The following is a 15,559-nucleotide window of genomic DNA, read 5'->3' on the forward strand; positions in this document are numbered from 1 at the left end:
TGAAGATCTGAGTTGATCTGCAAGCAGAACCCAGCTCACTCTGCCTATGTTCAGGGCTAGCCAGCATCAGAAACAAAGCTGGTAACATTAGGCCACCTGCACCTCCACACAGCTGCCACATGAACGTGGAGGTGGGCTTTGGTACATGGAGGTGCTTTGGAGGTGGTCTGCAGACTCCATACAAATTCAACCAAGGACTGACAGTGCGACTGATGCTCGCTTGCAGTCCTAAACACCACCAAAAATTACAGTCCTGGGCTCTTCCACCCATGGCATGGACCTCATGCCCTCATGCATTTGTGGTAGCTCCATGGTCAACACCTAGACCAGTTTCAAGTTCCCAATAGGAGTTGCACTGCATACAAGCAACCTCACAAAGCAAGGAGCTGAAGGAGAATTCTTGGACCCTTTTCTATCTTCTCGTTCTCCTCTTTCCAATTACAAGGCAGACCCCATAGTGGCCTGTTGTGCTCTCATCAGCAAGTCTGGTCCTTGCTGAGCCTTTGTACGTTCAGGATGTCAGTTTTACTCTGTATATGTGCTTGCAAAATTACCACATCGCTTTGCAAGCAAGTAAAGCTGCTGAATAATCGGTCTGTCCGACACACACTGACAGAGACTTCAAGTCTAGGAGATTTCAAGCAGGACTTTGTTTGCCAGTCTAGGAGCTATTACATTCTAAAAACTGGTAGGTGCTTTTCTCTTACAAAGCTCTCACCACTTTAAAAAAAAATAATAATTAAAAAAAAAAAAAATCTGACATTTTCAAACCTCCTCTTTGGCAAAAGTAACTACAAATCTTTCCTAGCCCACATTAAGTTGTGATCAGACAATGATGCCAGTCTTGGCCTCCCCTAAGTTGTAACTCTATGTTCCTCATGCTTTAAAACAAGTAACAGTCCATGGGCTGTGAGAGTCACATTATTTTGAGCAACTGTCCTAATGAATGCTTAACATCTTCCACTGGTTAATGGGTGGAACCAGATTCCCCCCTTCTTTCCTGTTGAGTAGTAACGACTTAAGGAGATTCACTGTTTAACTGGTTAACTGGTTAAAGATTCAATGGTCATTAATACATATCATACCCGTGACACAAAATAACCCTGATTACAGAGATCAGCTAATAACAGGGTTCATTCAGAAACAATAACAAAACATTTTCATCCATGCTGATGGGCTCAGAATGAAGTCCAACATGATTTCAGCTGAAGGAGTAAACATCCTGAGGGTGATCACTAAACCAAGCCATGCTTCTCTTCAACTGCAACAGAATCTGTTCAACATCCCTGCAAACATTAGTGCTCCTCTTCCTCTCTGTCCTTCAAAGCATCCATCACACATCTCCATGTTAAGCACTAACATTTTAACTGTAATTGCATGACACAGGACAGGCATTGCACCTCCAAAACCAACTGAGCATCACCCCTTTCTGAATGCTTCACTGCGTCACAGCCTGGAATGAACAAAAGAATAAAAACCACTTTGAACAAACCATGACAAACCTACCAAACACACACAGCAGTGAGGTGAATCCTTTGCTTTTAAGTCCTAGCACCATGGGGGCATCATCTGGTGGCTGCAGACACAGCAGCAAATAATTTTGCAAAAGCATTTGCTTTAGTTGTGACTTTAGGTGCCCTTCGATTTGGGTTGAATCTATACGTTTGGTTTAGGGTGCATACCGCAAGACACACATCAATGTCTACCACAGGGGTGTATGGGCATTTTAGGATTAAAAGGTCACAAAACCGAGTCCACTGCCTTGTGCATAAACAGCATCTCTCTGGTTCTCTCTTTCAGTAACTGTGACTGTGGGAGGACAGCAGCACTTGCTGGGACTTTACGACACTGCAGGGCAGGTAAACTACTACAGATCATCTATGTTTCCTGTCCCATGATTTGTTTGTTACTGTCGCATATTGGGTTTTGCTGCTTGTGCTGTTGTGCTTTTGTGTTTTTTGTTTGCTTGTTTAACAAATATTTGCCTGCTTAACAGATATTAATAATTTAAATTTGTTAAAATTTATTTCAACATTAACAATATATATTAAAAATGTAAAGCTGTAATGGTTGAACTGCTGACCTACTTTTTATTATTTTACACGTAGGTTTCGTTCTGGTTCAGCAGTAAAACATACACACATCCCCAAGATGGAATTTTGTCTAGGCAAAAAACAAAGCCTGATGAGGCTGTTCAGCCTCCCATATACCTATCCCCTACAGCAGGTACAGCGTTTTGCAAAAGTCAGTATTTTCTTCCACTTACCACATGGTGGCATTGGAGATACAGAGAAGAATTACAGTTTCCAACACCAGAAAACTAACATAACATAGCACCAGGCTATTGGTCACCAGCTATCAACTTTTTAAATGTTAACCCAGGCAGCTCGGCACCCATCCCAGCATCCCAACACCCAGGCCAAGGATATCCATTACAGGAGAGCCTGTACCCCGTGCTAACTTGCAGATGTGATGTTTTTACTGCTTCCACTGCCTGTGCTGTGGTGCAGCGTGGGTGCACTGTGAGGCTGAAGAAGAGCCCTGGTCTGGGGGCTGCGTTCACCCCCTGGATATATGGGGGCAGAATTTCTCACTGCCTTGCTCTGCCAGGAGAAGGGCAAGGGAAGGTACCAGGAGCACCACATGTTCACAATGAAATTTTCCTCTCCTACCTCCAAAATGCCAGCAAGGGAGAGAGGGAGGGGGTCATGGGTCCTTCCCAGACAGGGAATGTCCACCAGCTCCTCCTGTCAGAGCTGTCACTGGAGGCAGCAGGAGAGGAAAGCAGATATGGGAGGTTGCAACTGGGACAGAGCAGCTCAGGGTGCTGGGCTCTGCATTCAGGAGCACTCCTTATCTGCATGCTTTTGTCCACGACTGCTATGAAATTCATAAACCATGCAGAAGGAGACTCTCCTGTCAGCCAAAGGCCACTCGTTACAGGCTGTACTTCACAGCAGTATGCAGAGGTCAAAAACTGCATCACAACAGACTATCACTTCCAGAAAAAGCTGTACTCAGCAGAGCTCAGGACTTTATGCTCTGCGTTTCACATTGTTTTATTCCTATCATGTGTCTGTAGGCAGCAGAGGTCACTTCATGCCTAGCTCCATGCTAGTTACAGTCCACTCACCCCTTCTGTTTTCAAGGTGCAAACAGACAATCCAAAAGCCAGACCCAAAATAAGAACGAAGTCCTTGTCCTGCATCAGAAATTTGAGAAGTGCTTGTGCAACTTTCTTTTCTGCACTCACAAACGAGGAGCTCTGAGACTGTCTGTCATGATCTGGCAGCTCTGCAAGCCCCTGCAAATGAGACTGGAGTTATATTCAGATCTCAATCAGATTTTACCCAGTGCCTTAATATTTCTGTGTGTTTTGAAGGGCTGACAGTTCCACCTGCCACCCATTTCCTCAGCAACACATCCTCTTATTTGTCCTTCTGAGCCAAAAAAAAACATAAATCCATTTGGCTGACAAACCTCACCCCTCCCTCCGTCCCTCCACAGTCATCTTGCCATCTCCTGCTTCAAACTAGCCAGAGCACCACCTGCCTCCAGGCGACATTTCCAGCTCCTCAGGATTGTTTCCATCTCAGACTTGGGTCCAGCAGACGTGGCCATCTAGTCAAAACTTGGAGTGTGAATCACTTCTCGATGACTAGATTGTATCTGCGTGGAGGCTGGAGGGATGATGCTTCCCACATGCTCAAGCTATAACGACAGATCATCTGGGTTGTTTCCTCCCTCCTTCTCCTTGTGCTGTGTGGCTTTCCAAAGGCATTGGTGTGAAGTCATAGCCAAAAATAGCACTTGCCGTTACAATGCTATAAAACACATGCTAATGAAATAACAATTGGAGAATGTACTCCTGCAGCAGGACCCTCCGTCAGCCTGGAGGGAGAGCTGGCAGGGACCCCAGATCTGGGGTATCTGGTTTTCTGCTTCCCTGGCACAAAAGTCCTAGGAAGAAAAAAAAAAAATTACTTTTCTATTTCTTTTTTTTTTCTACAAGCTGGACTCAGGTGTGGAATGCTTTAATGACAGTAAGTGTATGCAGGGGGATCAAATAAACAAACAAAAACAACAGCAATTTTTTTAAAAAAAAAAACAGTGGGGGGGGGAAAAAGTAAAAAATAAATAAATAAAATACAAGTTTTGCTGAACTTTCTCAGGCACAGCAAGCCACAGGAACCTAAGAGCAAGGCCAGGCCTGGCGCTGGCCTTTCCATGCCAAACCAGTAGCCAGGCAGTGTGGCTGGAAGCCCTGCATTCTCCAAACAACAGCCAGAAAAATGCAAGCATGAGCCAGCGAAACGAATTAATGATCAGCTACAGCCCACGTGCATGAAGACTCACATCCCTTCCCAAACATCACTATCACTAGCTGCAACACCTCCAGATATGCCCCGAATCCAGGCAAACATCCAGTGCCTTTTTTACATTGGTTGACTTCAACAACAAACTGTCTCTGAATGAGAAATGGTCCTGATGTGCTTTATTTCATAAAGGTCTGTTGCACGGTTTTGCAGCCTTCCCCTGTAGCAGAGTGAGCAGGAAGAGAGACAGGGTCCTCACCTGATGTGCTCTGGAGGCTTCTGCAGCTTAGAGACGGGGATGCATGGGGTCAACTCATACTCATGACATCTGTGCTTGTGCATTAGCACATCCATAAGAGCTCTGGTGTGCCCTGACCTCCGCTATGTGACAGGTGGCTGTCCCTCCTTATGGCTTATACAGGGCTCTGTGCTGCTAGCACAAATCAGGAAGGTTTATCAGGAATAAGGAATATCCTTTCCTCCTGAAAAATAATATTTTGGGGGCTCTGGAGGAACAAGCAAACTCCAGTTAAATGCACACTTCTGTAGCTGCCACCGCTAGGCAGAGCACTCGTGGCTTTTAGTTCATTATTTTAATGGTACAGTAAGTCCCGGCCCCTCTAATTAGACACGTATGGAATATGGAAACTGCTTACCTTTAGCCAATTTCTTTCCCAAAAAAATTTTGAATCAAGATTCCTCGAGGGCTTGCTGCCACCACGTGGCTATTTCAGGAGGCTGATTTGCAGTGATTAAACTGAAAGCACACAGGAAAGGCCTTTGCCAGGCACTGAGCATCAGCCCACACTAACATAACAAACTTCATAGCCTCAGTCTCCAGTGGTCCCACCAGTGTTTCTGATTTTCCTTTCCTGACATTCCCTGTACATTGGTACCCAGCCTGTCTTGGCTGATACATCCAAGCACCTCCTCTTACCATGTAAATCCTTCAAACCAAGCCTTTCTGTGACGCTGGTGAGACAGGTCATTCAACAAACACTCTGGCTTGAAGAAAGCAGCAGGTTATCTCCATCACCTGACTTCCCCAGTGCACCAAGGGAGCATCCTCACTGAAGGACAGAGGTCTCAGATGAAGTATTCTGATTTCAAACAGCTCCAGAAAACAAAAACAACAACAACAACAAAAAAAAAACCTTCTCCTTCCCCTTGGTTGGGTCAAAGGGAGGATGACTTTAAACTAAATCCAGTCAGAAACGTGCTGTCCCTTGAAGTGTGCAGAGCACAGCAGGGAATTCACAGCCAGGGCTGTAAACCAGGGCTGCCCCCATCCACAGTTATCCCCCATCCCATAACACACTTCCCATTCTCCCCTGGCAGGAGGACTACAACCAGCTGAGGCCCCTGTCATACCCCAACACGGACGTGTTCTTGATCTGCTTTTCGGTGGTGAACCCTGCCTCGTACCACAATGTCCAGGAGGAGTGGGTCCCCGAGCTGAAAGTCTGCATGCCCAATGTGCCTTACGTCCTCATAGGAACACAGGTAATGCTTCTTTGGGGCACTGCCAGCTGTCGCAGGGGTCCTCACAACCTCTGAGCCAGGGGGTGGAGGCTGAGCTCTCTGGAAAGGCTTCCTATTTAACTTCTTCTGTGAAAGTCAGGCAGCCTTCAGCATTAGAAGAAAACTCAAGGACTGAGAATAGAATCCAAAATGCAGATGTCCTTTTGTGCTAGTCACAACTGGCAAAACTCATCCTATCTCTTTATTCACATCTATGTTAATGTGGTCTCAATGTATAAATACCTATATGGAGACAAGATTTCTGGCAGGGGAAAAAGAACACAACACACACACATCAAAATCTATAGTTGGAAGCTGAAGCTAAACTTTAAACTAAATTTAAAGAAAGGGAATAATTAGCCAAACAACTTACTTGGAGACAAGGGATGGAAACAGCCTCCCTCATGCCTTACATCAACACTATAATTACTGACTCATTGTCCCTCTTGTGCTTTAGTGGATGTTAGACTGAATTATCAGAACACTCTATTTCAGCCTTAAAACCTATGAACCTATCAGTCAAATGAAAATGCCTTAAACATGGGTTTGGAGCAGGTATACTACAGCCTGGAAAATGTCCAAACATTGGAGAGTAACCTAAGCCAAATCAAAGAAAGAGATCAAACTCTGGGCAAAACCAAAATCTTCATGCCATAGCAAAGTCCAGTTATTCAAACACTGGCTTAGTTTTCAAACTGTTTCAAACACTGGACTAATCTAAAACACCAATTTTAAAATATTAGTATTATCCTTTGGAACACATGTTCTAGCAATGGATGGGTCTGAAATGCCAGAACATTTCACTTTGATATTTTCCATGGAAATAAAGGATTTTGTTTCAAGTCAGCCAGCCAGAGCTGTGTGTGTCTGGTCTGTCACGGTGTTTTACAGGTGATGCAGTGCAGGATCACAGCAGCCTCCCTTTCTAACGTGGCTCAGGCTTCTACCACCCCTTCCAAGACAAATAGTGAAAGCCACTGAGAAATGCATCTTTCCTGTACTGCACCTGAGCTGTGCCCTGATAACTGGCCAGTGAGAACTAGTTCATGTAAAACAGAAAATTTAAAGAGAAAAATAAAAGGAAAAAAAAATTTAATTCATTTTTAATTACCATGTGAGGCTGAGAAGACATGATGGGTTTGTAAATCTATAGATATCTCTTTCAAGAATTACAGCAAGGTGCTACAGAGCATGGGGTTTGTGTATTTTCTGCTAGATTGATCTTCGAGATGATCCCAAAACTTTGGCTCGGCTGCTTTACATGAAGGAGAAACCACTCACCTACGAGCACGGAGTGAAGCTGGCTAAGGAGGTAACACATTTTTCTGGGGTCCCAGGAAATTGATCGATCACAGCTTTCCACTGGGTGTCTTTCATTCAAGGCAAGCTCCCCTGTGTTTGTTGGTTGGTCCCAGCCAGAGATCCAGTGCTCTGGAACTTGCATTTCCCCACACTTGGTAGCAACAACACGCAGACAGAGCAGGTCTTTTTCACACTGACAAATTAGACTACACTTGGTAGATGCTATTAAGACAGCACCTCCTCAAGACCCCCTGCTGCACAGTTGGGAAGCCAAGCCCCTGGTCCAGAAGTTCAGCAGGAGGACACAGGTGCAGCCCCCTCCATCTCTGGAGGGCCCTGCAGGGCATTTCCATGCTCCTTTAACCCCCTGTGAGATACAGGTGTTCCTAATCATCCCTGCTCTTGCTCAGGATGAGCACTGAGTTTTTCCTTCAATCCCACAGGCAACCAGATATAAACCTAGCAAGAATCTCACCTCCCTTTCTGATGTTTAGGACACGTGGACATACAAAGATGCTGGAACGGGGTCACTCTGTTTCTCCCAACAGTGGGTGCTCACTTCTTCTCTCTCCTCTTTCAGATCGGAGCACAATGCTACCTGGAGTGCTCAGCGCTCACACAGAAAGGCCTTAAGACTGTCTTCGATGAAGCAATCCTGACCATTTTCCATCCCAAGAAGAAGAAGAAGCGTTGTGCAAAGTGCCACCGCTGCTGCACCATTTTGTGAAGCCACTTGGAAAGAAAAGTGAGATGAGTTCAGTGAAACCAAGCAGGTTAGAAAGGCAATGAAAGTCACATGCAACTGAAATGGGGAACATGACCAGAAAAGGGTCCTTTTTACCAAAAGAGGAGCCCTCCATTCTGTGAAACCTCCAAGCTGTATCACGCTAGGCCATCTCATGTCTATGTGCTTTCCTAAACCTCCAGAGCCGTACGCAGCCTGTTCCCACTGCTGCGGACTGCACTGAGCCAACAGAAACCAAGATGCCTGCTCCTGCTCGATTCTTCTTCACCTTAGGGATAAGGGGAAGGTGTTTGGAAAACAAGCAAACAAACAAACAAGGAATTAAAGGTGGTAAAAGAAACTGGAGAAATTCCATTTGTGGCCTTAAGCAAGTATTGATCAAAATTAGGAATTTACAGTACATAGGAATTGAATCTGAACTGACTGAAAGCACATGGAGATCTGTAGAAATCTAATATGTAAGATGTACACTATAGCTAGGAAGTACTTTTAAATTACTTTTTCTTTTTTAAAGCTCGCTAGGTCAGGATATACTTCAGTTTGTTCAAACTACATGGAAGCAAAGGTGGAGTGATTCAGTTTATTTTCATTTAATGGTGAAACTTCACAGCGTCCATATGTTGCTGCACCCAAGCTATCAAAATGGATCAACATTTACCTCCAGACTTAAGGAATGTTCTTACAACTTAAAAATGCAAATAACTGTATTTTTACAGGGGAATGTTCAGGCTGAGCCACGTTTCCATAAGCTGGGAAAGGAAGAACAGAGTTGTAGCATTTATGTACTGAAACAAAGATGTTCTGCCACCAAAGAGTATTGCCCTAGACATGAAATCCCAGCATGCGACAATCGCCTCTCCAAAGTGAGAACATCAAAGAGACACGTTGCCATGGCAACTGAAAAATCACCTTATAGATCAGCTGGATTTCCGCATCTCACCCAGCAGATGAAAATAGCAAAAACCAAAAAGCCAAAGGTCATGTTGATCTCAAGTGTTTTAAGGTGATCCAAGTGCCTTAAGATTTTTTTAGAGTATCTCATGTAAAAAAAACTTACCAAAGCGGAGTTATAAACACAGTGATTTACTGTAGTTCCCCCTCCTCTCACTCATTACTTCTTTCCTTGCTCCCACTTTCCGTTCTCCTTATGGTAAGTGCTGGTCAAGTCACAGTCCTCAGGAGCAGACTCTCCGGCAGGCTGCGGATGATGGGCTGCAGCCCACAGCACAGAGGTGGGAAGTGCAGACCTGGAGGGAGCACAAGCTGCCTGTAAGCTCCCTGTGCTGTTGAAAAAAAGTGTGCTTTACTCTAAAGCCTTTCCAGGGAGCCTGTACGTTTGCACTTCACAGCAACATAGATGCTCAGAGGCAAACTCGAAGGGGATCTGCCTTCGGGTACCCTGGCAGTTCCATGAGACTATTTTGTTGTGGATTTCATTTGCCAAGCAGAAAATCACAGTGCCAGCAAATGCAGATTTCGAGACCTCAAATGTAACTCCTTGCAAAAGCAGCACCTGCAGTTAGTGATCCCAGAAGTGCTCAGAGTAAGCAGCTAACAGAAGAGTACCCCCCGGCGTGTACTGGGCCCCCTTGCCCCGCTCCTCTCCAGAGGCACTGTGATGTGGCTGAGCGCACACAGGCAACCAGAAAACCCTTGTCATCAGTGCTGAATTATAGACCCAGTGTTAATCTGAGGAATCAATGACTTCAGCAGGATCATAGGAACTTCACCATTGGTGCAGAGAAGCATGCTGCAGTGCCCAGTCCTCCAGCCATTGAAGATTATGGATCCAAACTCCTGCTTTCACTCTAGCATGAATTTTATTTGACATGGACACCGACAGAAACCAGATCAGACACCTCAAAACATTTCTAAGTGGAGATCAATGTTTTTCAGTGAAAAGAGCAATCAAATCTGGGCTAAGTGCCTTGCTGCTCTCACCCAGCTGGCTTTCACTCACCACTCTTCCTTGCTGCACACAAGTGTGGATGAAAACAAAGTTGCACTAATTCAAAGCTATACAAAAAAAAAAAAAAAAAGATTTCCTTACCACTGGCCTTAACCCTACATACATTACATTTGATTCTATTATGTCCCAGACACTTGCTTCCAATGTACTGCCTGATACAACACAGCTCAGAGCGAGGACAGAGCTGAAGCCTGGTGAAGGAGCTCATGTCATGCCGCAGAGGCTGTGCTGCTGTCCCAACACGTGTAGCAGTGAGCAATCACACAGCTGGGACACCAGCAATCAGCTCAACTATAAGGTGCAAAAAGGTATTGGAAGACTATTACGAAACTAGGAGTGACTAAAAGTCCACTGGGGAAGAAAAAAAAAAAAAAAAAGGTTTCAACAGATATCAAAGAAAACAATTAGAGCTTCCAGTGTGCTGCTCTTTGCTTCAGTGGAAATTAAATAGGTGATGATTTTGTTACAGCTGATGTAGGCTGCTGTAGAGCACTAGCCTGTACACAAGTCTCGGGTTGAAGTAAGTGAAGTCTGCTGTAGCTGAAGTGCAATGCAAACACTCAGGTTGGAGCTGCCAGATATTCTTAGAGCTTCACAAAATACAGAGGAAACAAAAATCCAGACTGACAGCTGAGCTTATCGCAAAATAATGAGCACACTGGCAAAGTGCAATATAGCATTCCCGGCATGCATCAGAGAAAGCCACAATACTGAAATGATATTTCTGTGTGTCGCCTAGTATCAGGGCTGCCTATTAGTGGATGGCATAGGATAGCCACATAAAATCAAAAATCAAATAGGAAGTTGTTGCGCCAATGTAACTACAGTGGTTTGAGGAAAATTGACTAAAAAATCGTATGGTGATATAGAAGCTAAAATGCTCCTATCCTAATGTATTAAACAGTAGCAACCTGCACAAATCATCACATAACTGTGAAAGCAGATACATGTAAAAATATTAACACTAACCAGGGTTTTATTCATATTTATAAAATGAAGTGCATAAGTTTGTGAAGCAGTACAGTTATAAGTTTTTCAAGCTGATTGTAACCAAAATTTGACATTTGGGAGCTCGAAATGAGGGAGGGTGGTCACAATCCACTAAGAAATCACCTCTGTCCTCCTTTTATTTTTAATTTCACTTCCAACAAAAATAATTGTTTTTTAAAATAGACACGGCTAACGCAGGTCCCATAAACATTAGGCCTGTGTTATGTACACACATTTATCCATGCAAATGTGACATTTTTTCAAGGATCTGCCCTGATATCCTTCTGTTTTTGGGAGGATGGAATAACATAGGGCAACAGGCTTCAGAAAGGCATTGTAGACAGATGCCAGGAGACTCATTGACTATCTGGCAAGTCATACCTAATACCTTTCCTAAAAGCCAACAGATGGTGTGTGAACAGGCAGCAAAGCCTATTTTCAGAAATATCAAAACACCAGGCACAGTGCAAGCACAGGCATAAGGCAGCAGATATAAACTTCAAGTTATTTTCAAGCACCATTAGTAACAAGAAAAGAAAATCAATAAATGATTGCCAGCTGAAAGGAGATAGGTTTTCTCATTGTAAGACAAGCTGGAAATCAGACCCTGATTTCACCTTCAGAGGAGCAGAAGCAGGGCAGTATAAAGGCTATAAACCATCCCAAGAACCTATTTGACAGTGTCCTTTTAATGCAAACAATGTCAAAGCCTTTCCTGACGGAGCTGCCCCTGCTAATAGTCTGCTGCCATTCCTAATGCACTCACAACTTAAAAGAAGTCTGCTAGATCCTAGAAAACCCATCTCCTTTGGCCTCTTCTGAAACCTTGATGTTCTATCGGGAGTTGTTAACCTGAATTTCTCTGACAAAGAAAGATGTGGAAACAAAGCTCCAACACTACGCAGTGCAATACAAGAGCATTTGTTCAGCCAGATGTAAGCCCTGTGTGCTTATATCCTCCAGGAACGGAGGGGAGCAGTTCCCAAGCTGAGCTCCCCCTGACTGTCCTGCGTGCCAAACACTCCCAGACCTTCCCTCCCTGCCCTGCGAAAACCTCCTGTCACAGCAGTGTGTAGCTCACAAAGAACAATCAATTGCATCAGACTGAGAAATAAAAAGATTTTGTCTCATGCTGCCTCGAATTAGGCTCAATTAGTGCCAAAGGCACAATGTGGGCCTTTCCCTTGACTTCGACACCCGCTGGACCTGCCACTAATCTTCTCCACCATCAATACACCGGGAGAGTGCCTGACACAAAGGGTCGGTGTAGGCAAGAAAGGAAGCCTCTCGTGCTAAGTGGGAGCTGCAGCATTCACACAGAGTCCAGCAGGACCACTGAAACAATCATTTCAGCAGCTGTCACTGATACTTCTCACCCTTCTTCTCTTTTAAAGCACTGCTTCAGTTCAAAACAAACACAGCTGTCGAGATCTCATCCAAGATACTGTCCCAAGACTCTGGAGACCCAAAGTGAGAGCCCTTTACAGGAGCTTGGAAAACGTTGTAGAAGTTCTTGCAAACAATTTCTACCACTGCCTCCCTTCATCACACCCAGTGTTGTACACAGCAAGGGACACATTGGCCAATTACACCGAGAGTATGTGTCTAGCAGATGTATTTTCACCACGGGAGCTGGCACTTCCTTACAAAAACATCCCTCTAATTCAGATATGAAAGCTTACTTGTAGTCCATGACCTTTTCTTCAGCTTTTTTTTTTTTTTCCCAGCAGCACAGCAAATACCTCCTGATTCACAGCACTGAAACCTCCTCCAGATTAAAAATAAATTGCAATGGCATCAGTCTCAAGGCAGGTTGGTCTGAAACACAAACACAAATGGAGAAGGCAAATGTGCCTTCTCCGCCGCAGCAATACAACATATGTTCATTTAAGCCCAGGAACCATTTGTTTAATGAACAGGTTGAATGCAGGGATCTGGCTGCATATGCATTGCTCCTGTATTTTCCTTTTGCCTAAAGAGTATGTGTGATTTGTTTCATCCTGCTTCCATATTTATCTGGAAAATATAGAATATTTTCTTGGTTCACATCTCTACAGGACTAGAGGAGTTTTCACTGTGCCAGGAGGTGAGCATGGAGCAACCTATGTCAGATAATTTCCGGACACAGTTGTGCTCTGTGTAAAAATGAAAACAAGCCTCTACTATAAATGCCTATTTTCCTCTTAGTGAATAAAGACCCTCTGAGGGCAGGAAAAAGCCTCCCACTGACTTCAATAGTGCCTTGTGATCTCAGCTCTCCTCACCTATCAAAACAAAACACAAATAGCTGCAAAATCAGGGTCCGGAGTAACTGTCGGCTTGATCCTGAAATGTAAATTTCATTTTAAGATATTAAGGGGGTGCCCATAACAAGGACGATTTTTTTTTTTTTCATTCTACTTTCTTTGTTTCAGTTAAAGCTTTCAGAAACTTGTGAACAAGAATTTATTTTTTCCCAGGTAGTTACAGGAGCTCCAACAGAACAACAAAGAGAGTCAGAACCTCACTGCAAGAGCAAAATGAGCTCACAAACCCACATAACGCAGAGGGACAAGCTCATATGAACTGCTATCAATGGTGAAAGGTCTCTTTGACTTTGAAAACACGTGCTAATAAAAATAATTTTGAGCATGATCCCCCCTCCGCTCCTTCCAGAACATTCAGACCGTAATGCCATAGTGGTTGGCTGACTCTCTTAACTATAATTTCAGGATGGGATTTTCAAAGGTGCTGTGTTTCAGCTTCATTTCTCATGAAGACAATGGAAAATTTCAGTGGGGTCTACACATGACTAACATGGAAAGCATCTGAGCATCTTCTCGTTTCCTTTTTGTCTGCCCTATTACTGTGGCTGCCCAAGCTTTGAGCACACAGATACACTGAGCCGGGTCCAAGAATCTGCTATATTTTTTGGCTGCTGGTTGTTGACTCCCTAAAGAAGTTAGGCATCTGGAGACTTTGATCTGATCTGATCTTAAGCTCAAGCTCTGGAGACTGGATTTGTAACTCCTGCTTTCAACCATTACTGCAGCCAAAGATGAAAATGATTACATTAGCAGTGTAATATCAAGACAAATAGGTATCTTTGCTGAGTTTGACACTGCACTCATTGCTGTCATTAAATTTCATCTCATCCCAGTGGAGTGGTAGCATTCAGCACGCCAGATTGAATTTTGCATTTGGTTGTGCCAAAGATCACTTTGAGCTCTCGCTGATAGCAGCTCTGGCAAATTCTGACTTTGATCAGAGGCTAATGAATTCACAGCAAACAGTTGTCGCCAGTCTACAGTTTCCAGATCGTCCAGCACAACAGTTATTTGTACTGATAGCGTGTAGAAATTTTTGTCTGATGTCTGTCAGAGTAGTTTGGACGTAAGCCATGTCCACAGTGTGACTGTCGTACCGTCTCTCCCAGCACACTTCCCCAAAACAGGCAGCTGCTCTAACAACGTTACTGAACCGGCAGGCACCGAACCACCCTGTCGATATGGAGTAAACGAGCCCAAACTTTCCCCAAACCTGTAAATATTAACCCTTTAACAAGCATTAACGTAAAGCTTTGTGAGAGAGGAAAGACACTGCCGCAGTCATCTCCACTCCTCAGCAGCAGTGACCTGAGGTGGCGAGCCCAGGCTGCCGGGTGGGATGTGCCACAGAGCAGGGCATGGCACAGCAGCCCTGCTGCCCCAGCCCCAAGCCTCCCCCTTGTGAAAAGGAGGGCTTCAAAGAGGAAGGCTGCAGAGAGGAAGAGCAGGGAGACAGACCTGGACTGTCCTCGAGTGCAAGGATAACTGAATCCAGTCGAACCTGTCATGATGTTGACGCACTTGTTACGTACAGGCATTTCGCTGCAAAGAGATTCTCTGCTTCCCTGAGAACACAATGACAAGAACATTTTCTTTCCTTTCTTTTAGCATAGTACTTCAGCAATACTTACAGATACAGTGCAACAAGTTATTCTCATTGATTTTTTTCATGAAGCAAATGCAATGACCTCAGCCCAAATCAGAGCCTAACACATCACCCATCAGCTCTTAGCCAGTTAAGAAAGAGCATCATTTACTTGATGTGAGCAACTGAAGTTTCCTCTCTTAAAAGTTGCTACGTGCAATATCTCTGGAGTATGGGTCTGGTAAAACCAAAGGATGTTATGTCTGACTTCTGAGTGCCATATCTCTTTCTAAAGATGAACCAAGTCTTCAAAATTCAAGTCAAAGCAATACAGTTTTCCAGCAATTGTTTTGCATATTTTAAAAATCATGTAAACAGTATTAGTTTCCTATTTACTGCACATGATTCTGTACTCTTTTGCTTATCCTCTTTTAAACATGTAATTATTGTATATTGTAACTGCATATTAATAGCCTCTATTGTACATAGTTTATTTTAACAAAATAAATGTATTACTAAGTATTTTGACAGCATCATTCGAAGAAGGTAGTGTCGCACTGCATATTTTCCCAAATGCTAATCACTTACATTCAGCATGACATTTTAGGCAGGAAAAATATGCACTGATATATAGGATTGATTGCTTTTGGGTGGTCCAAGAACCACCTGCACCTTCCAGTGACCCCTCCAGCAACACAAAAAGTGAAACAGGAGGTGATACTAGGCTTGCTAGGTCTCAAGCATGTCCCTTTGGGCAAACTGCTGCCTAACCAACCCCCCTGCAGCCTGGACACAAGGGACGGTGGAGATGTGGGACCTGCAGGT

At 44.1% G+C, this 15,559-nt stretch overlaps 1 protein-coding gene across 2 annotated transcripts in view; it reads left to right on the forward strand.

The window, feature by feature from the left end:
• Positions 1 to 15,256, forward strand: part of RHOJ (ras homolog family member J) — a 54,852-nt gene extending 39,596 nt beyond the window's left edge. The window contains exons 2-5 of one of the 2 annotated variants that reach the window (XM_082761608.1): positions 1,801 to 1,859; positions 5,655 to 5,819; positions 7,054 to 7,149; positions 7,720 to 15,256. In XM_082761608.1, coding sequence (XP_082617734.1) covers positions 1,801 to 1,859; positions 5,655 to 5,819; positions 7,054 to 7,149; positions 7,720 to 7,866 — 467 coding nt within the window. In that variant the 3' untranslated portion in view covers positions 7,867 to 15,256. The remainder of the gene's footprint in view (positions 1 to 1,800; positions 1,860 to 5,654; positions 5,820 to 7,053; positions 7,150 to 7,719) is intronic. The other variant, XM_082761609.1, reaches the window with a different exon arrangement.
• Positions 15,257 to 15,559: the final 303 nt, after the last annotated feature.

This window comes from Aythya marila, assembly GCF_965140915.1.
Source record: "Aythya marila genome assembly, chromosome: 5".
In the NCBI taxonomy this organism is placed as follows: domain Eukaryota; kingdom Metazoa; phylum Chordata; class Aves; order Anseriformes; family Anatidae; genus Aythya; species Aythya marila.